This window comes from Mus caroli, chromosome 2 (genome assembly GCF_900094665.2).
Source record: "Mus caroli chromosome 2, CAROLI_EIJ_v1.1, whole genome shotgun sequence".
NCBI classification, from domain to species: Eukaryota; Metazoa; Chordata; class Mammalia; order Rodentia; family Muridae; genus Mus; species Mus caroli.
In genome coordinates, this window is record NC_034571.1 from 157,621,355 (window position 1) to 157,646,140 (window position 24,786).

The following is a 24,786-nucleotide window of genomic DNA, read 5'->3' on the forward strand; positions in this document are numbered from 1 at the left end:
TTCGCCTGCTTGCCGTGTGAGACTGAGTAACTGCTAGATCCTTGAACTTCCATTCACAGCTGCGACTGAACCATTGTTGGGAATTGGGCTGCCGACTGTAAGTCATCAATAAATTCTTTTACTATATAGAGACTATCCTTAAGTTCTGTGACTCTAGAGAACCCTGACTAATACACTAACAGACTGGATATGTAAACAGGACCCAGTATTTTGCTGCATACAAGAAACACATCTCAGTGACAAAGACAGACAGTACCTCAGAGTAAAAGGTTGGAAAACAATTTTCCAAGCAAATGGTCCCAAGAAACAAGATGGAGTAGCCATTTTATTATCAAATAAAATTAGCTTTCAAGGTTATCAAAAAAGATAAGGAAGGAAACTTCATAATGCTCAAAGGAAAAAAATCTACCAAGGTGAACTCTCAATTCTGAACATCTATACTCCAAGTGCAAGGGCACCCACATTCATTAAAAAAAAAAAAACTTTACTAAAGCTCAAAGCAGACATTGCATCCCAGACAATAATAGTGGGAGACTTCAATACCCCAATCTCAGCAATAGACAGATCATGGAAACAGAAACTAAACAGAAACACAGTGAAACCAACAGAAGTTATGAACCAAATGGATCTAACAGATATTTTAGAAAATTTCATCCTAAAGCAAAAGAATATACCTTCTTCTCAGCACCTCATGGTACATTCTCCAAAAATGTCCATATAGCTGTTCACATAAAACAAATACAAATGGATTGAAATAATCCCATGTACCCTATCAGATCACCACAGACTAAGACTGGTCTTAAATACTAACAAAAGCAACAGAAAGCACACATACACATGAAAGCTGAACAACACTCTGCTCAATGATAACTTGGTCAAGGAAGAAATAAAGAAATTGAAGGCGTTTTAGAATTTAATGAAAATGAAGACACATCATACCAAAACTTGTGGGACACAATGAAAGAAGTGGTGGAAGGAAAACTCATAGCTCTAAGTGCCTCCAAAAAGAAACTGAAGAGAGCTTACACTAGCAGCTTGTCAGCACACCTGAAAGCTCTAGAACAAAAAAAAAAAGCAAATACACCCAAGAGGAGTAGGGGGCAGGAATTAATCAAACTCAGGGCTGAAATCAACCAAATAGAAACAAAAAGAACTATACAAAGAATCAACAAAACCAGGAACTGGTTCTTTGAGAAAATCAACACGATAGATAAACCCTTAGCCAGACTAACCAGATGGCACAGAGACAGTATCCAAATAATAATAATAAAATCAGAAATGAAAAGGGAAACATACAGTGAAATATATCTTCAAATAATTTATTCTGTTTGTTGAATATTAACAGTTGAAAATATTAAAATCATGTTCTACCAAAAAATATATACAATATAGCTTTAAAAGCCCCAGTCTTTAAATTTTTCAGCACTTTAAAAGTCCAAGGTCAAGGCCAGCCTGGTCTACAAAGTGAGTTCCAGGACAGCCAGGGCTACACAGAGAAACCCTGTGTCGAAAAACCAAAAAAAAAAAAAAAAAAAGTCCAAGGTCCTTTGTAAAATCCGAAGTCTCTTAACTGTGAACTTCAACAAAATAATAATTAAAAAAAAAAACACAAGTTATAAACTTTCTTATTCCACAAGGAAAGATCAAAGCAAGACTAAAATCTAGAAGTACCAGTCTGAATTCTGTAACTCAGGGTCTGACATCTGGAGCTCATTCGAGATCTTCTGGACTCCAAAGGGCGTGATCAGCCTGACTTCCCAGCTCTGCCATTCCTGGCACACAAGGCTTGTCTCCTTGTCTGAGGTCGGCTCTGCCTACACTTGTTTCTGTCCTTGGTTGACATCCCACACTCCCACCATCTCTGATATCCTGGATGCTCCATTAGAACTGAGGCTGCAGCTTCCCCAGCGGTCCCTCTTGGCCTTTCTTCACCAACGCCAACCCTGCAAGCCATTGCCCGGCTTCATGCTTGACATGACTCCCTTAGTCCTGTAGCTTTCATACCTTTAACACTGTTACCACAGGGGAGACTCTTACGCACTGTCAAGTTCAGGTGCCACTTGAACATTAGTTTCAGGGTACAGCCCTGAGGAAATCCTTCCCATTGTCCTAATGAAGCACAGAGAGAAGTTTACCTCAATACGCTGGTCTTTTATTAATCCCAAATGATTCTTTGACCCTAGCTGAGAGCAACCACAGCTCTTTTTCTTTTTTTTTTTTTTTTTGAGACAGGGTTTCTCTGTGTAGCCCTGGCTGTCCTGGAACTCACTTTGTAGACCAGGCTGGCCTCGAACTCAGAAATCTGCCTGCCTCTGCCTCCCGAGTGCTGGGATTAAAGGCGTGCGCCACCACGCCCGGCTCTCTCTCTCTTTTTTTTTTAAAGATTTATTTATTTATTTATTTTATGTATGTGAGTACGTTGTAGTTGTACAGCTGTATAGAGCCTTCATGTGGTTGTTGGGAATTGAATTTTAGGACCTCTGCTGGCTCTGGCCCAAAGATTTATTATTATGCATAAGGACATTGTAGCTATCTTCTGACACACCAGAAAAGGGCGACAGATATCATTATGGGTGGTTGTGAGCCACCATGGTTGCTGGGATTTGAACTAAGGACCTTTGGAAGAACAGTCAGTGCTCTTACCCGCTGAGCCATCTCGCCAGCCCAACCACAGGTTCTTAATTCAAAACATCACACAGATGGCAAAGATAGAAATTACCTTCTGAAACTTCACGAGCCAGGCCTCCACAGTCCACATTCTCTCTGCATTCTCAGCCTCTAAGCTCCCACAAAACATTCCATGAATCTCTGAACACTCAATCGTTTTTCCCAGCTTAAATTCCAAAATCCTCCACAGTCCCTCAACAGAATACCCCAAAGGTGTAAAACCCACACGCTCAGCTGCATCACAGCAACATCTTGGTGCTAATTTCCATCTTCTCTGCTTCTCTGTGATTAAACACTCCAACCAAAAGCAACTTAGGGAAGAGAACAGGCTATTCGGCTTACACTGCGTATATCTTTGAGGAACATCGGGGGCAAGAACCTGACACAGAAGCCATGAAGAAACACTGCTCCGTGACTCACTCTCTGGCTCCGTTCTAGGCTCATGCTTAGCTGACGTGCTTACACAGCCAGAGATCATCTACTTAAGGATGCTGTCATTCATGGTGAGCCGTTTCCTCCTACATCAGTTAACTCCCCCACGGGCATGCCCACCAGCCAGTTGGATCTAGGCAATTCCTGAATCGAAGGCCTTTCTCTCAGATGATCGGGGGTTGTGTCAAGATGACAGCTAAGGCTAACCGAGTCTTTCAGAGATGAAACAGATAACACTTAGGTGACTTCAGTGCCCCCGGCTTGCTGTAGCCACTTGATAAAGCCACCCTGTCCCTTCCTACATTCCTGCTCAAGTGATAGATGGATCTGAATTATGTCCTGCCTTCTGGAAGGAAGAGGTCAAAGTTGTGGATACTAAGAAGGCAAGCGGAAGATTCCTCTTTTAAGATGCAGGCACTTAATCCCATCAGGGGAGGTGAACCTGCCCTGGGAAGCAGGTGCCCAGCTCTCTGACTCCCCGCACCCTCCTGCCTCAGACTGAACATTTCGGTTTTACTCTGGCCAGCTCCAGTCTGAGGCTGCTCCAGCTGGATGCTGACCCAAGAGACCAGATCTACTTTCTTCTGTCCCTTCTCTGTGCATCCTGAGCAACTGGGATGCTCAGACATCCTGGATCTTCCAGATGCCACCCTAGGAACAAGGACAATGACTGCTGGGGCTTCCACCATGCCTCACACTGCAGAGCAGAAGCCTAGGTTTCACATACCCCTCACCAGGCTGAGATCTGGCAGCCTCTTGCTGTACCTACTGCTTGCTCCAAAGGAGAAAACCAACAACTTCAAGATGAGTTCACTTCAAGAGAACAACTCAAACCAGCTTCAGAAAATGTTGGCTTGCTTCGCCTCATTATGCTCCTAACATGCGTTCAAATCAACTTGTGATGGTTTTCATAGAAGAGCGCATACTTATGTCCCCCCTACATCATACTCTGAGACTTTTCCCCATTCACCTCTGCTCTCAGCAACCCCACTGTGAGGGGCAAATGAGGTGTCTGTTTGCGCCACCCCCCATCCCCGAGAAGAAACTGAGGCACACTTCTGGACCCCTAACACTGCTCTTTCTGGTTGAGAGTGACGTCAGTCACACACTTGGGGAAGATAAGAGGGTGCATTTGGTTGACACACACACACCCGAGACATCTCGCTGACACCAGAAGCCATCTCGACTCACTGAAGATCAGTTTAGAGTCAGACCCGCGGCTCTGTAGAGCTGTGTACCAGTAGTGACTGCTTTCAAAGTCCTTAGCTTGCCAGCATCCCTGTGAGGATGGTAAAGGGGTACAGATGTCAAACGAGCTCTCAGAGGAAAGTGGCTGCCAAGTGGGGAAGGGGATGGGCAAGCAAATGGAAAGATAGGAGCATCTGGGGCTGGCATTTGGTAGCCTGGGCTTCCTCTGCAGAATACAGGCTGTTGCCCCATGCTTCGCGTGAGAAAAGTGAGCCTCAAAAAAATTACCGGCACAGTACCACACAGTTGGGAGGCACAGGGGCGAGATTTAAAATTGAACCTGAGCACGTGAGCCCCACCTGCTTTCCAAGGAAAAGACATTAAGTCAGCCAGTTATGAGATCTGAGTTGTCAACTTGGCGCACAGTGAATGATAAATACTGAGTGCACGCATGAAAGAATAACTGGGTGTGCCTTTCATACAAGCACACACAATGTGTGCACACACACAGAGGCTCCTCCTGTCTTTTCTACATATGAAAACTGGGGCTTGCTCTGCAGAGATGGCCCAGTGGTTAAGAGCACACACTGCTGTTGTAAAGGCCTGAGTCCAGTTCCCAAACCCAAATCCAGCAGTGAGCTGCTGCCTGTTTTACTCCAGTCCCAGGGGACCTGAGGCCCTCTTTGTCTTCTGCAGTCACTTCACTCACAGACTAACAGGTGCACTCGCACACGCATGCGCGCACACACACACACACTTTTTTTAAAAAGAAAAAAGACAGAAGTGATAAAATGGGCACCTCAGGGGAGAGAGGCACCCCAAGCCTCACTGAGGCTGCCTGCGTTGCCTCCTATAGGATTGTCAAAGCATTGCCTGCAGCTACCCTAGGGCTAGCCTCATCCACAGTAACCCTCTATCGTGCCACTTCCTGAACATTTGGCTGCAACAGATACAGAGTGACATTGACCCACATTCTTCCCAGAGACCAGCAGTCACAGACAGCTGGAACACAGCATGAATGCTGAAGGCTCTGCTCTATCCCTGGGGAAGGCCTGGTCACTGTCCCACACAACCCAGAATCTCTAACTTTCATGAAGTCTCACGCCAGCCCCACACCCACAGACACAAGCCAACTACCAGTGAAGTCTGTGCCATCTTAGCCCGGAGGAACATGGGGAGAAACAAAGGGAATGGGTAGAGAGGTCTGCCCGCCTTCTGAGTCCTCAGTGCATGCCTGGAGGGCAACTCTAAATGTGATACAGGACGAAAGAGTTAAAAGAGCAGAGTTCAAGAGTTCAAGAGCACAGTCTGAGGTGGAAAAGCACTCTACCTCCCAGCTCTTTGCCCCTGGCTGGGTGGTGACCCAGTGAGTGTGAAGAGCAGTAGAGGAGGGTAAAGGGTGAGGATGGTGGGGGGGGGGGGGCGGGGGGAGGGGGAAGCCTGGCTACATGAAGGAGGTGGAGGCAAGGAAGGCTCCACTCCGAATGCCTGAAACAGCAAGCTAACGGGAGCCCATAGGAATATTTCCTTGGTTCCATTTTAGTGAGCATCTGCATATTTATTAAGGAAAACATTAAAAGTGTTTAATTCAATGACTTCTGAATTTTTTCTGCACACTTGCACTTTTGCCAACCGTGAGGCTGACTGACTGCTTCAGATATAAACGCCTCTTGGTCCTGGGAGAGGAGAAAGGGGGCCATGTGGGGCCTGCCTGGGGCAAAGACCTCAGGATGAAGGGAACTGTCAGGAGGCACCAAGTGAGTGCCAGAACTTCCCTTGCCAATCCAATGCCAAATCTAACCTTTTGGGTTTTTTTTTTAAGTGTGGTGTATAAAATGTCAATCTTATACCATAACTCAATGTGTGTGCATGAACACACACACACACATGCACACACACATCCTCACATCCATAAGTGAAGCTAAACACAGGTCCTCCTTCCTATAACCAGTGCATGCTGACACCCTGTAGTCATGCAGACAGGTCTATGTATCTGAGATCAGTTGTGACTATACATAAAGTTCAAGGAGACTCAGCAGAGTTGGGGCGGGACAGGCTTCACATATAAGATCAGGCTCTGTAACCCTTGGTTTCAGGTTCAGATGCACTCTGTTATGGAGTTTCTGAGCAGAAGGTGGAAGGAATGGCCTTGCTTGCCTCATGGTCCTATAGCAAGAATTAAATGAGATTCTATGTCTAAGCCATTACCACTAGGCCTGGCCACAGTCTACTCCTAAGGGAATGCTCACTGCCATTCTGCTGGTGTCTGTCGCTTGGCTTGTAGTGTCGTGGTTGAGACAGACAGCACGGCTGGGCCATCGGGGTCAGATCATAGACCCTCGGTTGTTCCCTCTCCAGCCTCTGGCTCTTCACCTGGGCATTAAAATCATCAATGCAGAGAAAGTGATTAGCAGGAAGCTTGACACGCAAGGAATGCTGGGTAAAAGATGGATGTCATCTCACGTGTGCGTGTGGAAGAAGTTTCTGAGTCTGGCTGTGGAAGAGGCTGCCAGGTTCCGGACTGAGGTGAGGGAGTTGGAAAGAGGCTCAGAGTCAGCGGACTTGAAGAGTAACTGGATGAATGGATGCATCCTGGACTCTTCCAGAATTCATCCGGGCTGTGTGAGGACATGGAATAGTATTGCTTGAAAGGATGAGGCACAAAAATACCCCCCAGGGAACTACTGGGATCAATTAGACCATAGGAAAAGCTCTCCCAACTAAGTCTATCACCTTCCATTGTCACCCGTGGGAGCTGAACACCAGGTGTCCAGGAATATAGGACGTTTGTGCCTGGAAATCAGGGGTGAAAAGTGTGTTCCTTGGATGTGCTGGAGCCAGCCTGACCTGAACCTGACCAATTAGAATTGGAGAAGGAGGAATAGGAAGGTGATGTTATCAGATGATATTTGGGCTGGAGGGTGGGGGATGGCTCAGGCTATAAAGTGCTTACTGCATAAGGGTGAGGATCTAAATTTAACCCCTAGAATCTATGTAAAAATCCTGAGCATGGTGTCTGCTACATTTGTAATCCCAGCACTGGACACGTGGAAACAGGAGCGTCCCTTGGGAGTTGTTGGGTAGGCAGCCTACTGGCACGTCCCAGGCCAATGGGAAACCCTCGTCTCAAAAACCAAATCTGAACGACACGAGGTTGTCCTCTGGTCTTAAGTGTACACACTTGCACCTGCACCAAAAGAAGGGGAGAAGAAGGTGCAAGGGAGAAAAGAGGAGGGAGAGGGTATGGGGACAGAAGGAAGAGGAAGAAGAGATGGAGAAGGAAGAAAGGGAGTAGAAAGGAGGAGGGGAGGAAGAGGGGAGATGGAGGGAGAGGACACGGATTGGAAACATCGTGTGGTTGGAGCTAGCCTGTACCTTCACCCTGAAGCTCTCAGTTGCCTCCTACAATCATGTGACCTCCCTGGCACATACTCTCTGCCTCTGTGGCCTCTGTCTGTGCATCGTGCAGAATGTAGACTCCACCTGATGTCCCTAGACGCTCTGTGTGTTTTCTGTGCCTGCAGAGCAGCTGTACCCAGGACCCACGGAAAGGAGAGCATTTCAGTGAGAGCATTTCAGTGCCCGACGTCCGAGAAATTCCTGTGGTGGACAAAGTCCCCAGCAACAACTCTCTTCAGGCCTTTGTCCCGAGCCACAGTTTGTGCTGACCATGGCCTCAGTAGCTAAACCTCCCTGTGTTTCTTTCTCTCTCCAGGCATCGCCAAATCAGCAGCTCTGAGTGTGCCTCAGCTCTTTGTGAAGTGAGTAGTCTAGCCACACCCCCTTTTATCTTACTTACTACTTCTTCAGAAGGTGGAGGCTGGGGTGGGGGTGGGGCGCTCTGGAACTGATTTGCCAAATAGGAATGCCAGCATGGACACAGCTAGACGGCCTGGCACAAATAGGCTGAGTGCCTGAACCTCAGTTTCCCTATCTAGGAAGGGGACCATTTAGACTCCTCCCCCTCCTTTCCTTCCTGCCCCCCCCGCACCTCCGTCCCCCCTCCTTCTTCTCTTCCTGCTGTCTCCCTCCCCACCCCTGCTCCCATTCACTCTGCCCGTCCTTGGTCCTTTCTTCAGCTCCAACATTCACCTGAGACTCTTCAGTCCCAAAGCCCATATGAGCCCGAGGATGAGAGAGGAGAGGACATAGCCCCATCTCAGAAGGGCTCGAAGTCTAGTAGGTAGGCAGAGAACCCTCAGGTTAGACCTGACCAGATGGTGCCCTCCCAGGCTTCCAGAAATCTCCCTCTCTGAGTGCCACAGAGGACCCCTGGTGAGGGCATTGACCCCAGCTGCTTCTCTCTCAGGAAGACATTGGAGCACTGGCAGCTGCTGGGTTGTTTCCTCGGGCTGGAGAGTGTGTGTGTGAGTGTGTGTGTATGTTTGTGTTAGTTACACGTGAGGGATGTATAGGGTATGTGGTGTGTAGAATAGTGAGGGGTGTGTGTGTGTGTGTGTGTGTGTGTTAGTTACACGTGNGTGTGTGTGTGTGTGTGTGTGTGTTAGTTACACGTGAGGGATGTGTAGGGTGTGTGGTGTGTAGAATAGTGAGGGGTGTGTGTGTGTGTGTGTGTAGGGGTGGGAGTGTGTGTGAGAGAGGTAGGGTTGTATGGTGTGTGGGATATGTGAGCTATGGATGTGCATGTGTGTGTGTTCATGTGAGTGTGTTCATGTGAGTGTGTGCAGACGCAAAGGGTGTGGAGGCCAGAGCTCAGCATTAGTTATCTCCCTCAATCCCTCTCCACCTTATTTTTCGAGACAGAATCTCTCCCTGAGCTTAGAGCACAGATTGAGCTAGGCTGGCTGGTCAATGAGTTCCTATCTCTGCCTCTGCCTCTCCCATGCTGGAATTACAAGTGTGGTTCACGGCGTCTGCCTTTGTCCATGGGTCCCGGGAATCAGCACTCGGGTCCTTGTTTCTTTGCCACATTTCTCTAGGCTTTTAACTTGAGCCCCAATTCAATCCAAGTCTCTTCAGTGGGCTTTGAGGGGACATTGGAGTGACAAGCTTGGATTCCCACCTTGAACTTCATTATGGAAACATAGGGTGTGACTCAGGAACACTACCAAATAAGAACCTCTGCTCAGCAGGAAGTTCTTCTGATCATACCACACCACAGACCCCCTGAGCTCACCTCAAGCATCCATGGAGCTGGAACAGTGGCTGGTGGAATATGTTCTAGACCCCAGCCTGGTGTCTCCAGGTATAAGTCCCCCCAAAGGAATCCTGCCTGTATGGCAGGAATGGGACCTTCTGGAAAGCAGATCGCATCTCTTTGTGATCTTGTACCCTTTGGCATCCTATTCATGTCTGTCCTGGAGCTTCAGACCAGGGACAACCCAGAGTGTTTCACATCAACCAAAAAGATAACTTGAAGCTGACAGACTTCAGCTGACATAAGGAGGCCAGCAGCCCCAGCTCTGTGCCCCACAGCCATGATCACTGAGACCCATGCTGAGAGAGTGAACACGTGGGAGTCACGTTCACCCAGCTGTGGATCTAGAGTCTGGCACCATGAAGGAATTTGAGAGGTGGCCTTTGGATCCATGACAGTCGACAAGCTTTTGATGGATTAATGAGTGTTCCACAGCCTGTCTCCTGAAGATAAAAACTGAGACCCTCCCAGTGTCTCCAGAACCAGGGCTTCACTGGGCCGCTTGACAAGGACTTGGACCAGAAACTGGCTTGTGCTGGGAAGGGAACTGCCAGCTGTTGACCACCAAGGGAAGTGGCGTTGTGGGTGTGGTGCAGACAGGAGGTGACAGTCGTATAGAGTCCAGATGACGGTGCAGACACAGGCCTGGTCTCTTACATCTGTCATTCTGGAGCTGAAGAGATGGAGTCAGGAAGATTGGTCAGCCAGGCCAGCCAAACAAGAGAGCTCTGAGTTTAGGAGAGACCCTCAAAACTAAGTCCCAAAAAGTAAGGTGTGCAGTGACAACGGAAGATACCAGGTGTCAACCTGCTGCTCTCATGTGTGCTCAGGCATAGGTGCACATCTACACACAGGTGTATACGCAAAGATGGATAATCAGGCTGGTCAGAATAATGGACAAACCTAGAGATTTCCACAACTAAGGCTTTGTGATTCCCTTGTGAAGTCTGATGTGGAGCTGGTAAAACTCTCTAGAAGGCTTCCCTGTGCTGGCCAATACAGGGATCCAACATCTCTGGGTTATAGCTTTGCTACTGCAATAACTTCTCCGTTGCTGCCCAAAGAGAAGGAAAGGAGGCCACAGGCCATGATTTACAACACACCTGTCCACATCTTCTTAGATGGAGCCCTGATCTGCAGTAGAATCTGGTTGCACTGTAGATGGCAAACACATCTTCTTGGTTCCCAGGGAAAACAAGAACAAGATGAAATGTGATGTGCTAGAATGATGCTTTTGCTCCGGAGAGTGTAATGCCTAAGGGAAAATGGCAGTGATGTTAGGACCCAGGGGAAGAGATGCTGAGCTGGGCTGGGAGGCTTAACCATCTCTCCTTTCCCCAGGTCTCACCCACGTGTCCCTCCTGGTCAGTCCTCCACAGCCATGGCGGCCTATGGCCAGACACAGTACAGCACAGGCATCCAGCAGGCACCACCCTATACAGCGTACCCACCTCCAGCACAAGCCTATGGAATCCCCCCTTACAGTGAGTACCAAGCGAGCCCTTCCTTGCACCCCCTGGCAGCCCCAACATCGTGGTGTCTTTATGCCTCAGTGCAGGATGATACGTGTAGCTGGATTAATTTTGTCCTGGGAGTAAGGGGGAGAGGGCACGGCTGAAGCATGGCACAGATTCTTCCAGACTGTATCAGGAGACCTCTTTCAACCTCAATAATCAGAACCCCAACCCACATCTGGGGATACAGCTGGCATCAGGTACGGCTGGAGCCAGGTGCTCTAGTGCCATCATGGGGGGTCTGGTGCGATGTCTCTGGCTCGATGCACAAGCCTGACAATCTGGGTTGGATCCCTGGCTCAAGCCATCAAGGGTAGAAGGAAAATAACCTGATGTTACAAGCCATCCTCCAACTGCCACGTGTGCACACATACATGCACCATCTATACAGTGATCTCATGAGATGTTTGATTCATTTTTTGTGCACTTTCTTCTGAGTGGCCTTTGCTCCTACAGAGTGGTCACCATGTGGTGACACAGACAGTACCTGTCAACTCTGGCCTCGGAAAGTCAGAGAGTTCCCCGCTCCCAGCACTTCCCAAGGGAGCACGTGTTGGTCCTCAGTGGCAAGTGACAATGCTTAGCACAAGGGTAGGAGGTGGGATGAGAGAGCTGAGGAGGCCATGCTTCACAGGTTATGAAGCAGGTACAGTGGGAGACACTGCGGGGCAGGGGGACCTCAGCACCTCAGAGCAGAAAAATGTTGTCACTGGCTTCAGACCAGGGCCTTAGGTACTCAAATGATATCAGAAATCCTCTCTGTTGTCTTGTGTGTGGGCTTCAATGTCCACAACTCCTTCCACTGCAGTGGCAGGCCTAGCCCTAAGCGCTTCTAAGCTGCAAGTCCCACAAACAGAGTTTCCTACCTAGAACATCTCCCTGAAGTCCTTGGGTTCCCTCTGACTAGGCTTCATCCTGTTCCTGACCCAGACTCCAGAGCAGGAAAGATGCAATGCTCTAGTTGACAACTGTGAGCCACATGTCCCTGCACAACCAGGGGCCAGGCCCCACTCATTCAGAACAACTAGTCTAATGGAAGGGAGGGAAGATACTCGGAGAAGGGGCAGCTGGCTGCCGAGTCCCCACTTCCATGATACTTCCATGTACACAGATGTGTGTGAGAATTGGATGTGGTAATCCCCAGTGGTCGGGGCTGGGGCTGGAGCAGCAGCTCGGTTGGCAGAGGGCACAGAGGGCTCATCCAGCATACACAGCGTCCTAGGTTCCATCCCAGCACTGCACAAACCAGGCGTGGCACTTGGGAGGTGAAGGGAGGAGGATTAGAAGTTCTAGAGAATTCTTGCTGTGTCGTGAATATAAGGAGAAGCCTAAGATGCACACACAACTGGGGCATGAGTGTCTCTCTCTCTCTCTCTCTCTCTCTCTCTCTCTCTCTCTCTCTCTCTCTCACACACACACACACACACACACACACACACACACACAGACACACAGGCTTGAGATCCTATCACTCACACACACACACTACACATATACACACAGCACAGAGAGAACCTCATGCCTCCTCTCTCTCTCTCTCTCTCTCTCTCTCTCTCTCTCTCTCTGTGTGTGTGTGTGTGTGTGTGTGTNTGTGTGTGTGTGTGTGTGTGTGTGTCTCTCTCTCTCACACACACACACACCACATATACACACAGCACAGGGGGGGCCTCATGCCTCCTCTCTCTCTCTCTCTCTCTCTCTCTATCTCTATCTCTATCTCTATCTCTATCTCTATCTCTCTCCCTCCCTCTCTGTCTTGCACACACACATACACACAGGCATGAGACCCTATCTCACACACACACACCCCACATATACACACAGCACACAGAGAGAGAGAGAGAGAGAGCTCTCAAACACAAGCTGACTTTAGCACTCCAGTGACTTCTGTTTTAGAAGCTGATGAGAACACTGTTTTGACTCAGTGGCTCTTCTGCCCATGGCAGGGAAGGGTTCTAACCATGTAATTTTGTTCCTTCTGCTTCCTTCCTAGGCATCAAGACAGAAGACAGTTTGAATCATTCCCCCAGCCAGAGCGGGTTCCTGAGCTACGGACCGAGCTTCAGCACCGCACCTGCTGGACAGAGCCCCTACACCTACCCCGTGCACAGTAAGTGTGGTGCTCAGCCCTCCCTGCCACTGTCTGGAACACCCCAGGGTAGATGTCCATCCATCCATTCACCCACTACACAGACTTCCAGGGTGCTTACTGTGTGCCAAGCTCCATCTTAAGTAACAGCTTAAACGCGTTCTGCCCTGGGGGAAAATCCCATGGCCCTGTCAAAGACAGAGGATACACATGCCAGCAGATAACCAGGTAGTCTGGCAAAAGCTGAGCTCAACGAAGCAGCATGGTATTGACACACAGTTGACAAACAGCTGAGAGGCCAGCGGGGAGTGTGACACTGGACAAAGACCATGGGTGAGGTGGCGCTAGCTAGGTGCACACACACAGGAAGACCATCTCAATCAAGCAGAGAGGATGGGCTATATAAATGGCATGTGGCAAAAACATGCCACGGTGTTTAAGGGACAGAACAGAGATGGTGACATGGGACAGACTGAGGGAGTCCCTGAAAAGGGATCTTCAGGGAGTGTAGGAACCTGAGGTCCATGGAGCCACGTTGACTTGTGTTCTAAGGGTGATTGGTCAAGTCCATTGATAAGACTCAGAATGTCCGACCAGGGAATAATAGGAACACAGAAAAGCAGACCCTGGTTCCAGGTCATAGATGCTCCTACAACCCCCACGTGACTGCGAATGGATCTGCTGGGCTCCCCTGGGCTCACTTCCCCCTCCCTGCCCCTCCTGAGACTCCTGCTCTGTTTGATGCCCAGGTGGCTCTTGGGGATGATGCACAGAGCAGGGGAATGTGGCAGTGGCTTGGGGACCTCCCAACCTGCTGTGCTCCCTATAAGCCATCCGGGGCTGAAAAATAGCAAAAACGGGATGCTGACTGGGGTGGGGGTGGGGCTCAAGGGTGAGCATGCTCTTATTTTAAATGGCTACTGAGAAGTGTGGCCACTTTATCTCCTGTGTTTTGTTTGTTTCATTAAGAGCTATTCAAATACCTTCAGAGTCTGTGGAGAAGGTGGGTGGTCACAGGTAGGAAGAAGATCCTATCAGGAGCCTTGTCTCAGCACCCAGTGGTTGCCGAGTTAGGGTGTCCCAGAACCATTACCACTCTGAAAAACCGAGACAATAATTGCACCCACTTCACAGAAGAAACTGAGGGGTCAAGGGAACAACCAGTTGAGCCAGTGTCAGAACAAGAACTTTAGATCTTACCTCAAGTTCTGTGGGAACAAGCATGCCTCTTTGGGGTGGTGTCCCGTCCCTCAGCCTCCACCCCAAACCCTTGATCTTGACTACATCTCCTTCCTCCTCTGCTTCTGATATTATTTTCCCTGTCATCCTGCCAGTGACAGCTGCTGGATCTATCCCTGAAAGCCAATGGGGGAGGGGACCCGTCTTGGCAGTAAAGGCTCTCTGAATCTGTGAACCTGAGCTTGCCTTGGGGCCAATCCTTAGCTTCTCAGATAGAAGCCAGGTTTGCTGACTTGGGCTTCGGCGACTGACGGGCTGACCAGGGGACACTGTCCGTCCTCACCCCAGCTGTGTATCATGCGACGTACCCTCTAGAGGTGCTTCCCACAGTCATTCACTCAATTATTGAATGCTAGCTTTGAGCCTGGCAGGGCGTGAGGAGGCAGCAATGACCAAGGGAACCATCAAGGGAGAGCTGAACGGTAATCCACACAGAGGAACAGTTACAGATCACGGCCAAGACTGCGGAGATACTCGGGGTGTCATGGTGTGTGTGTGTGTGTGTGTGTGTGTGTGTGTGTATACAGATATATCTGCCCTATGACAAAGTCATTGTCACACACATACACACACACACCCATTAGGCAGACAGCCCAGGGCACTCACTGTATGACAGTTGGGTAACTCCACCAAAGTCATGTGACCTGAACAATGCTATCATGACCCAGCATTCTCCAGCCTAGGTACATATCCCACAGCACCCTGCCCCATTTACAAAGTGACTCTTGGCAGGAGAGAAGACACTCAGGCTTGGACCCCACACGACCTCAATCCCCACGAACCCTTCACAAACCAAATGCCTTTCCTGCTCATTTCCAGCCAACCATGGGGATGTCGCATGCTATTTTCTCGTGGTCCTCCTGGTCACCATGTGTGGCTGGGGCTGGATTTCCTGCTAGCTTGCTCTGATCCCAACCCTGGTGGCTGGAGGGAGGGCCAGGCCTCTTCATTTTCAAACACAAACGCACAGGGCTCACACCCAGGCCCAGGTGCCAGCCCTGAGTTGCTCCCGAGAAGGGATACACTCTCAAATGACTTGTGTATTCCAGACAGTTATGAAACTTAACTCTGTGGAGAGAGAAAGGTGTAAGGGTGAAACGGCAGAAATGGCTGAACATGGCCCGAGGATGTCAGTGAGCTAACGTCTCCCCTCATCCTGTCATGGGAAGCTGGGGTTCCTTACTAAAATCCATGATTTGATAAAAGTACACAGGGCAGAAATAGGACCATCCCCCACTCTGCTGATTGATGAACAGCCATGGCAACAGTGCGACACTGAGTACGCCAATGTCTCCCCTTCATCTCCAGGTTCCTCCTTTCCCATATCTAGCAATTGTACTTCCCTTGATGGCGGCCATTCTGACTGGGTTATAACCAATTGTAGTCTTTGTTCTTCTTTTTTATTTTAAGATTTATTTATTTTATGAATATGAGTACACTGTTGGTGTCTTCAGACACACTAAAAGAGTGCATCGGATTCCATTACAGATGGTTGTGAGCCACCATGTGGGTGCTGGGAATTGAACTCAGGACCTCTGGAAGAGCAACCAGTGCTCCTAACCACTGAGCCATCCCTCGAGCTCCAGTTCTTATCAGGTTTCTATGTTTTAACTCATTTATTGCTTGCTGAAATATAATTCATTCACCATAAGCTCTACCCTTTGAGAGTGCTTAGTCCAGTGCATTTACACCCAAAAACACACCCTGTGCCTCTGAGGGCTGTGGCTCAGTGTTAGAGCACTTGACCCTCACACATGAGGTCCTAGGTTCAATTCCTGGCATAGGAGGAAAAAAAAAAGGAAAGACACCCCTCCCTCTAGTAGATTTTTTTTTTTTTTAGTAATCACAGGAATAAAAGATCCAGTAGAGCCAGGAGTGGTGGTGCACGCCTTTAATCCCAGCACTTGGGAGGCAGAGGCAGGTGGATTTCTGAGTTCGAGGCCAGCCTGGTCTACAAAGTGAGTTCCAGGACAGCCAGGGCTATACAGGGAAACCCTGTCTCGAAAAAAAAAAAACAAAAACAAAACAAAACAAAAACAAAATAAAAAGATCCAGTAGAAGTCTCTCTTTCACATTAATTTTGGGAGGTTAAATATTCAAAAATCTATAGACATTTTTCCCCATCCTGGCCCTACACCCACTCAGTATACAAACCTTGGACTTCTTGCAGAGTGCCTGAGAACCCACACAGGACCTCTTATGCAGACATAAGCACTTGAAACAGTCTGTTAGATCCTGTTACCATGACAGCGGGCATGGGTGGTGGAGTTCCTTTGCACTGGAGTCTCTCTGCCTTGCAGACTTGCTGTGTGCTCATGTGCACAGTTCTCTTCTTGACTCTGAGCCCCAAGTCCACTTTGCTTCCTCGGTCTATGGGTTCATAGTTTTCGTCTAGTACTTCTTCAAAGAATTCTTTCTGGGCTGGGGAGATGGCTCCGTTGATACAGTGATCTCCCCACATGCATGAGAACCTGAGTTTGATCTCCCCAAAAAACCCACATTAAAATACAGCACCGAGAAGGCAAAGCCAAGTGGATCTCTGGGGTCCCCTGACCAGCCAGCCTAGCCTACCTGGTGAGCTCCAGTTCTATCTCCAGGAGAGACCCTGACTCAAAAAGAGGGGGATGGTGTGACTGAGGAGTGCTTGCCTAAGATGCAAGAAACCCTAGGCTCCATCCTCAGCTTGCCATAACCTGGGCATGGGGCCTCACACCTGTAATCCTAGCACTTGGGAGATGGAGGCAGGAGGATCAGAAGTTCTAGGTCAGCTCGAGCTGCATAGCAAGTTTGAGACCAGCATTTTTGCTCCACTGAGGCCAGCCTTCCAGAGCATTCTACCCAATGCTTGTGAATGGAAGCGCTCTCTCTCTCTCTCTCTCTCTCTCTCTCTCTCTCTCTCTCTCTCTCTCTCTCTCTCTCTCTCTCTCTCTCTCTCTCTCTCTCTCTCCCTGGTGGGGGTTCTACTCAAGGAAAGCTCTGGAAACCATTTCTTCCTCCTCACCTCGGTAGTTTCCCCACACCTATGGGCCTCCCTTAAAAGTAGCCTCTGGGGCTGGTGAGATGGCTCAGTGGGTAAGAGCACCCGACTGCTCTTCCGAAGGTCCAGAGTTCTAATCCCAGCAACCACATGGTGGCTCACAACCATCCGTAACGAGATCTGGCGCCCTCTTCTGGAGTGTCTGAAGACAGCTACAGTGTACTTACATATAATAAATAAATAAATCTTTAAAAAAAAAAAAAAAGTAGCCTCTGGGGAGAGAGTATGTGTAGCAATCCCCAGGCTCTCAGCCCAACCCTTACACGCTGGCCTTACACCCTATGCATCAGAGCCACAATGTTTCCTGCAGGCATGGCTCTGCACTGGTGCCCATCGGGAAGAGGGCACCATGAATTTGCCACTTGTGTCAGGTCTAACTGAGATCACTGCCCTGACTGCCTGACGCCCAACACCTAGTGTTTTCAAATTCAGCCCGCCAGAAAGATACATGCCCCCTGCGCATCAGTCAGGCGCACTGGGAAGAGCCATTTGTCATTTTCGCAGGCATGGATGCTGTTATATGCACTCTGGGTCCTTCCTCTCCCTTGTCTGGCTTTACTCAGTGTTTTGAGGAACCTTATTCTTGCCAACCTTTGAGCCTCTTCTTGACCTTGTTGTCATGATGCACACTTGCTGCTGTCCTATCAATCAAAATGATTGCACCAGTGTGTGTGTGTGTGTGTAATTGTTATGTATGTGCACATGTCAGAGGGCAGGGGGCTTGTATACATGTGAACCTGTGTGGATACCAGAGATCAGCTTGAATGTCTTCCTCTCTTGCTCCCCACCTTGCTTTTTGGGACATAGTCCTTCAGTGAATTTGGAACTTGCTAGTTTGGACAGTCTAGCTAGGCAGTGGGCCCCACAGATCCTTCTGTCTCCACTTCCAGTACTACCATTACAGGTGAACTCTCAGCCTTTTTTGTTGGTGCTAGGATCCAACTCAGGCCTTCATACTTGCAAGAAAGTGTCTACCTGACTGGGACATGTCCCCAGCCCAGCAGCCATGTCTGAGTACAGGATGCCCTTGTTTTGTTCCTTGTTGATGGCTGATTTTAGTGACATCTTGAGAAGCTCTTGGGAAGTTAGACAGGGGTACACCAGGGTGGCCTTCCTGTCCCATCTTGTAATCTGGGTCCATATTTCCTGAAGAACCACAAGACCTTGGAGCAGAAATGAAAGAAGCCAATCACAAGCCAAGAAGTAGCCAGGGTGCAGTGTGGGCAGGTACAATGTGAACAGGTGCAGTGTGGGCAGGTGCAGTGTGGGCAGGTGCAATGTGGACAGGTGCAGTGTGGGCAGGTGCAATGTTGGCAGGTGCAGTGAGTGAGGACTGATGCAGTGGAGACAGGTTCAGTGCCAGCAGGTGCAGTGCAGGCAGATGGAAAAGCCTGTTCTGGGGGACCTTAAAGACAGGTGGTTATAAGCCAGGGCTGGGTCTGATGCCCCCATCCTAGCCAAGTAGACCAGGTTCTGTTTCACCTTGGTGGTAACAGTGGTAGGCTGCCCTGGCCCAGCCAGTTCTAAGCAGACGACATCAGTCTGATCTACCCTGGTCAGGCAGGTCAGGAGCCAGTCTTGGCAGCTGAGCCCTGCTGGCCCAATGTCAGGTTTCCGGGTGTGAATAAGCAGCTCTGCACACCACAAAGCTCTGAGGTTCCAATACATGTCTCTCTGGCCCCAGCCCCACCTCCCCCTGGTGGTCACCTTCAGAGGTTGACCAGATCTCTGTACTGTACCTAGCTAGTATCATCCATTTTTAAGACACATGGAGGTCAAGGGGCTGGGTATGTAAATTCTGATTATATACAGAATTTGATTGGTAGCAAGCCCCCAAAAGCCACCAGGTGAAGGAGGGGCAGACAGAGGGGGTATGAAAGGTTTGCCTGGGGAACAGGCACAGGTTCGGTTAACGACTCACAATACTGTACTGCTCCACTACACTGGTCACTAGCCATGAGGCTGCAGGTTGGTGCAGGAGGTGGTTTTCCATCCCTGTTTAATCTTGATACATTATGGTGTCAACATTGCTACTCAGGCAAGCCGACTCAGAGAGATTGGGCCTGTGGCACAGAGAACTGAACCCACGGCTTTGTGTATTTTAACATGGGCTCAACCACTGAGTTCTTCCTGCAACCCTTTATGAAAAATAAATTTTTATTTGGAGACAGGATCTCATTTAAGGGCCTTAAGTTCGTGATCCTCCTGCCTCAGCCTCCTAAACAGCTAGAATTATAATCCTGTAACACGGAAACCAACTGCTGCTGCCACCTCGTCGTCATCGTTGTTGTAGTCCTCCTCCTCCTCCTCCTCCTCCTCCTCCTCCTCCTTCTCTACCTCCTTCAGCTTTTGTGTACATGTCTTTGTGTGTGTCACATCATAGCACGCATGTGGACAGTCCATGACCAACTTCTAGTCTCAGCCCTATCCCTCACCTTATTGGAGACATGATGCATTGTTGCTGACCACTGTGTATAATGGATCTAGCCCATGATCGGAAGCTCTTGTCTATGCCTCCTATCCCTGTGGTTTCCAGGATTTGAACCCAGGTCCTCGAGGATGCAGCAGTCACATTCCCTGCCATGCCATCGCCTGAGCACAAGCACACCCAACTTTTAAGAAAAGTCAAAAAGTCAGCTCCCAGCCAGCTAACGCTGGAGGATGTGAGCAGGTCATTGTACATGCTATGGACTGAGCTGTGCCCTCCAGCACTTGTGTGTGGAAAGGCTTGCCCTAAGGGGAGATATCTGGAGTCAGGCCTTGGCGGGGAGGGAGCACCTGCAGTAAGAGGAGGCTATCAAACTGGAGCTATGGGGGTGGGACCAGTGGGTGTCCTTTCAAGAAGAGACGCCATACTCTCACCTACCACAATGCCCTCCGTGGAATAGCTGGGTGAGGATGTGTGGAGATGGTAATTGTCTGTAGTCAGCAGAGCATCCTTACCAGGCCCCTGGACCCCTGATATTGGCCTTCCCAAAGTCCAACCTACAGCGAGAAGCCACTCCATCTATGGTTTCTCACTGTGGGCAGCCTGACTCGCCAAGATGGCAGCTTTGCTAGCCAGGCCACAGCAAGCGGAAGACTAGAGTGCCAGGGACAGTTTCTGTTACTCTGTGGGGGACAGAAACCATATCCCTCTGTGACTTTTTTTAGAGAGGTTTTTAAGGTAAATTCTAAACCTGAGGCTTACAGTGCCACTGCAGGTCTGCTGGTTATGCAGAAAGCCAGTAGAGACAGAGGCCCGTGGCATCATGTCATCACTGTCACTGTGGGTGATGATGGCATTGCTCCCAATGCTGGGTACTGAGAATAGAAAAGCCCAGGATATGGGTACCAGTGGAGAGCCAACTGTTACCCTAAACTAGACGTGAGTGGCTCTTATCCCTGTCCCAACCAATGTCCCCTTCTGTTAACACCTGTGGCCTTCCTTAGAGTCCCCCTCACCAAATACAGTCTCTCTAGATAGGTGAGCTTCAAATTACAACCCGGGGATACTGGGTTCAGAGCACAGTGGTAGGGAAGCCAGCAAGTGACGGGAGCCTTTCCAGCTGTGGGGCATGTGTGCTCCCGGGAGCGCAACCTGGGAGAAAGAGGAACCCGTGTAGTTCTGGGTACAGCACATCACAGGGAGTCTAGAGGCCGAGAGAGCAGAGAACGGGGTCCCAGAAAACGGAAGGGTAGTTGAGGCCAGGCCTAGCAGAGTTTGGGATTTGACCCCTGGATCATCAGAAAGTCATCAGAGTATAAGACAGAGGAAATAACTTGGTTTGTATTTTAGAAACCAGGTGACCAGTGTTAGATGAAGTGACAGTGGAATGTCAATTTATTTGCATTTGGCATTTTGAGGGGATGGGCATGTATGTGTCTGTGTGTATGTGGGGTGTGTATGTGTATGTGTGTGTGTAGTATATGTGGGGGGTTGTATGTGGTATGTGTGTAGTATGTGTAGTGTGTGTGTGGTGTGTGTTTTGTGTGTGTGGTATGTGTAGTATATGTTGTGTATGTGTGTAGTATGTGTATGGTGTATATGTGTGGTATGTGTGTGTGTGGTGTGTGATGTGTATGTGTTACATGTGTCTGTGTGGTATTGTGTGGCTGCATGGTGTGTGTGTGTGTAGTGTATATGTAGGGGTGGTATGTGGTATGTGTGTTGTGTGTGTGGTCTGTGTTTTGTGTGTGTGGTCTGTGTAGTGTGTGTGTGTGTGTGTGTGTGGTATGTGTAGTGTGTGTGTAATGTGTGTGTAGTATGTGTAGTGTGTGTGTTATGTGTGGTGTGTGTACTATGTGTATGGTGTATATGTGTAGAGGACTTTGGATTCCCTAGAGCTGGAGTTAGAGGTAGGTGTGAACCACCTGATACGGGTGCTGGCAGCCCAACTCCAGTCCTGCAAGAGCAGTTTGTACCCTGAACTGCTGAGCCATCTCTCCATTCTAATTGTTAGTATTTTTATTGCAGAAAGTTCAAAGATATAAGAACCAAACTCGGACTAAGTTCTGTACCTAGGGCCTGTTGAAAAGTGACAGAAAAGTCCCTTTCCTGCCCATAGTAAATCAGGGAGTGGAAGGATGGGAAGGATCCATGGAAACCACAGGTTCTGCTGTGGTGAGTCCTTCCAGAACAAGCAAGAAGCTCAGGACCTGGCAGACAGCCCTCCGCTGGGGAATTCAATGGGATCCCCAAGACATAGCAGCCAGGAACAGGAGACATAGCCTGCAGCAGTCTAAGAAACAATTGCTGAGAAACACAGTCAGACAGACCGACAGACAGGCAGACAGGCAGGCAGGCAGGCAACAGGCTATAAACTGCCTCTCCACTCAGAAATTGCTCATGGTCAGGACTGAAGCCAGGACATGGGATGCACAATGAACCCTTGGAACAAATCAGTTTTATTTACGGCTAAGAGCTCAGGCCCTGAAAGGGAACCAGAGCCAGCTGCCTCTAGACCCTAAGCTGAGAAGTCACAGGGCAGTCCCCTGTCTCAGAGCACCATGTCCTGTGTGGTGGCCTCATGTGCCTACGAAGGCAACCTGATTCTGCCCACCCAGATCCATCTGTCTTGTCATTCTGCTTGCAGTTGCTCCGATACTTATTTTAAATGGTATGTTATCAGTATTAACCTTTCTAGAACGTTCTCTGTGTGCTTATGTGGGATGTGTGTGTAAAATTCTGTTTGTTTTTAAACACGCTGCCCTTGCTAAATGTGTTTTCCCCATTGGATAGCAAGTGTTGGAGGCACCAGTTTGGTGTCTGGTCTGGCTTCTTGATACTGAACAGAGAGAGCTAAATGATCCGGCACCCCAGTCCTGTTGCCTGCTGGCACACCGCTTCAGGCAGATCCCACCTCTCAGTTCTCTGGGGAACTGGTCAGCTGCAGGCTCTGCTGTACGCTGGGTGCAGGTTGTGCGGGCTGGGGCTGAGCCTGACCCTGGGATGAGGTCTGTGTTTGGGCAGCAGAAGCTGCTATTGTCAGTGTTGGTATAACTCTGCCCCCCCCACACCCATGACTTCCCGCTGATGTGACAGTTTCAACCACACCCCCACTTTTTTTATTTTCTTACCTCCTCTGAAGCCCACAGTCTCTGTTTTTCTGTTCCAGAAACTTCTACTCAGCTGAAATTTGGGTTGGTGCAACACCCTTCTACCCCTGCTGCCTGGTCCTGTAACCCCACATTTGTGTCTGTGCATATTCCTGCATATGTGTGCTTGTGTGTGTGTGTATGTGTGTGTGTCTGTGTGTATGTGTCTGTGCACATATGTGTGTGTCCTTCTGTGGCACCCAGAGAGCCTTCCCAGACTCCTCTGCTTAGGCTACCATGGACTATAACTGCGGTGTCTGGCTGTTCAAAAAGGCTGCAAAGGCCCCACAGAGGCAGCCAGGGTCACTGCTGCATATCTGAGTCCACACCCGCTGCTCTCCTGGCCTTGGGACACACCCCTGTGACCAAGACAGGCACAGAGATGACAAAAAGCCCCGAAGGGGGCCACCACCTCGGCGCCAGCAGAGGGGCCTGTCCTCAGCCCCAGATGCTAGGAATTTGCTCCGCTGAGACTGCAGCTGCTTGGTTTAGTGTCAAGTGACCAGCCAGGGTTGCTATGCCCTTAGAGTTGCAGAGCTGTATGTAGGGAAAGACAGGCAGGCAGGGGTCTAGGCAGGGTCTAAAAGAGGCAGTGGGGTACCTGCCTCTTTTTTTTTGTTACCTGCCCAGCATAGAACAGATCAAGAGACCATACACTTCTGCTGGGAAGTGCTAGACTGTCAGTGTGCAAAATGGGGACACTGGGCTGGGGGGGGGCAGGTGTGTGGGTGTGTATATGGGTGTACATGTGCACGCAAGCATATTTTGTAATCTTCTCTTCAAAGACAGTAGTCAGTACCACATTAAACTGCTACAAACAGGAAAGAAGTTTGAAGTTATGAAAATTCTTGAAGCCTTGCGTGGTACCCAGGGTCACTCCACAAGCAGCAGCCGGGAGCTTGAGGGACTCTGTAGCTTCTTGTCGTATGAGTTCCCTATGGTGGTGACGACTCGGGTGCTGGGAGGACTTATGATCTTCTGGGACAAGAAACAGGTGCAGAGGCCTCCTAAAGACAGCAGGGCCCACCATTGCACTTCCGAGAAGGACCGCTGCAGTCTCCCAGAGCAGGTCAGCAACTGCTTTCTGTAAAGGCCTCACTAGGAAACATCTCAGGCTTTGAAAGTCTCTGAGGTAGCTCACCTCTGCCTGAACCACACAGAAATGAGGCCTGGCTGTATGCAAAAAAAAAAAATAATAATAATAAATAAATTTATATATATATATATATATATATATATATATATACACACACACTCACAAACAGGTGCCAAACCTGAGTGCGCCAGCTCTCCATACCCACATTACATTAACTAGGTCTGGAGAGCAGCTGTGGTTGCCACCAATATCATCCCTACCACCAAATCATACCAAACAAGCCAGGGACAGGAGCACCTTCCTGGCTCCTCGTGTGGCAGTGTGGCCATGAGGTTAAAGTGGAAGTGGCCAGGTCACCCCAGACCAGAGGATTCAAGGGCCAGAATGAAACCCTCAAGAAAGTCCTTGCCTCCTACTCTGACTGTTCAAACCAAGGGACCTTCCATTAGTAGATGTCTACTAGGTCTGCAAATGAACAGAGGCCCCTGCCAGCCCCCAGTGAGGGTAGAACAAGAGAAATAAATCCGTGTGTGTTGTGTATAAGCCATAGAGACGCAGGGAATGCTTCTTACCACAGCTCACCATCCCCTGTCCTAACTGATTCCTGGGGATATTTGTCATTGTAGCTCACCATTCCCTGTCCTAATCAATTCCTGGGGATATTTGTCACTGCAGCCCACTATTACTGCCTGAATGATCCATTTTCGTCAAAGATAAAAGTGATAACTAGATATCACTAGTTCCCATGGTGAGGAAGTCGGTCTCTCCTGATCTTTCTGACTCAGTTGG

General features: G+C 49.2%; 1 protein-coding gene across 1 annotated transcript in view; it reads left to right on the forward strand.

Annotated features, from left to right (window-relative positions):
• Eya2 (EYA transcriptional coactivator and phosphatase 2) overlaps window positions 1-24,786 on the forward strand; it is a 170,707-nt gene that overhangs the window by 74,669 nt on the left and 71,252 nt on the right. Inside the window, exons 3-5 of the mRNA XM_021149209.2 lie at window positions 8,003-8,048; window positions 10,787-10,929; window positions 12,953-13,069. Coding sequence (XP_021004868.1) covers window positions 8,003-8,048; window positions 10,787-10,929; window positions 12,953-13,069 — 306 coding nt within the window. The remainder of the gene's footprint in view (window positions 1-8,002; window positions 8,049-10,786; window positions 10,930-12,952; window positions 13,070-24,786) is intronic.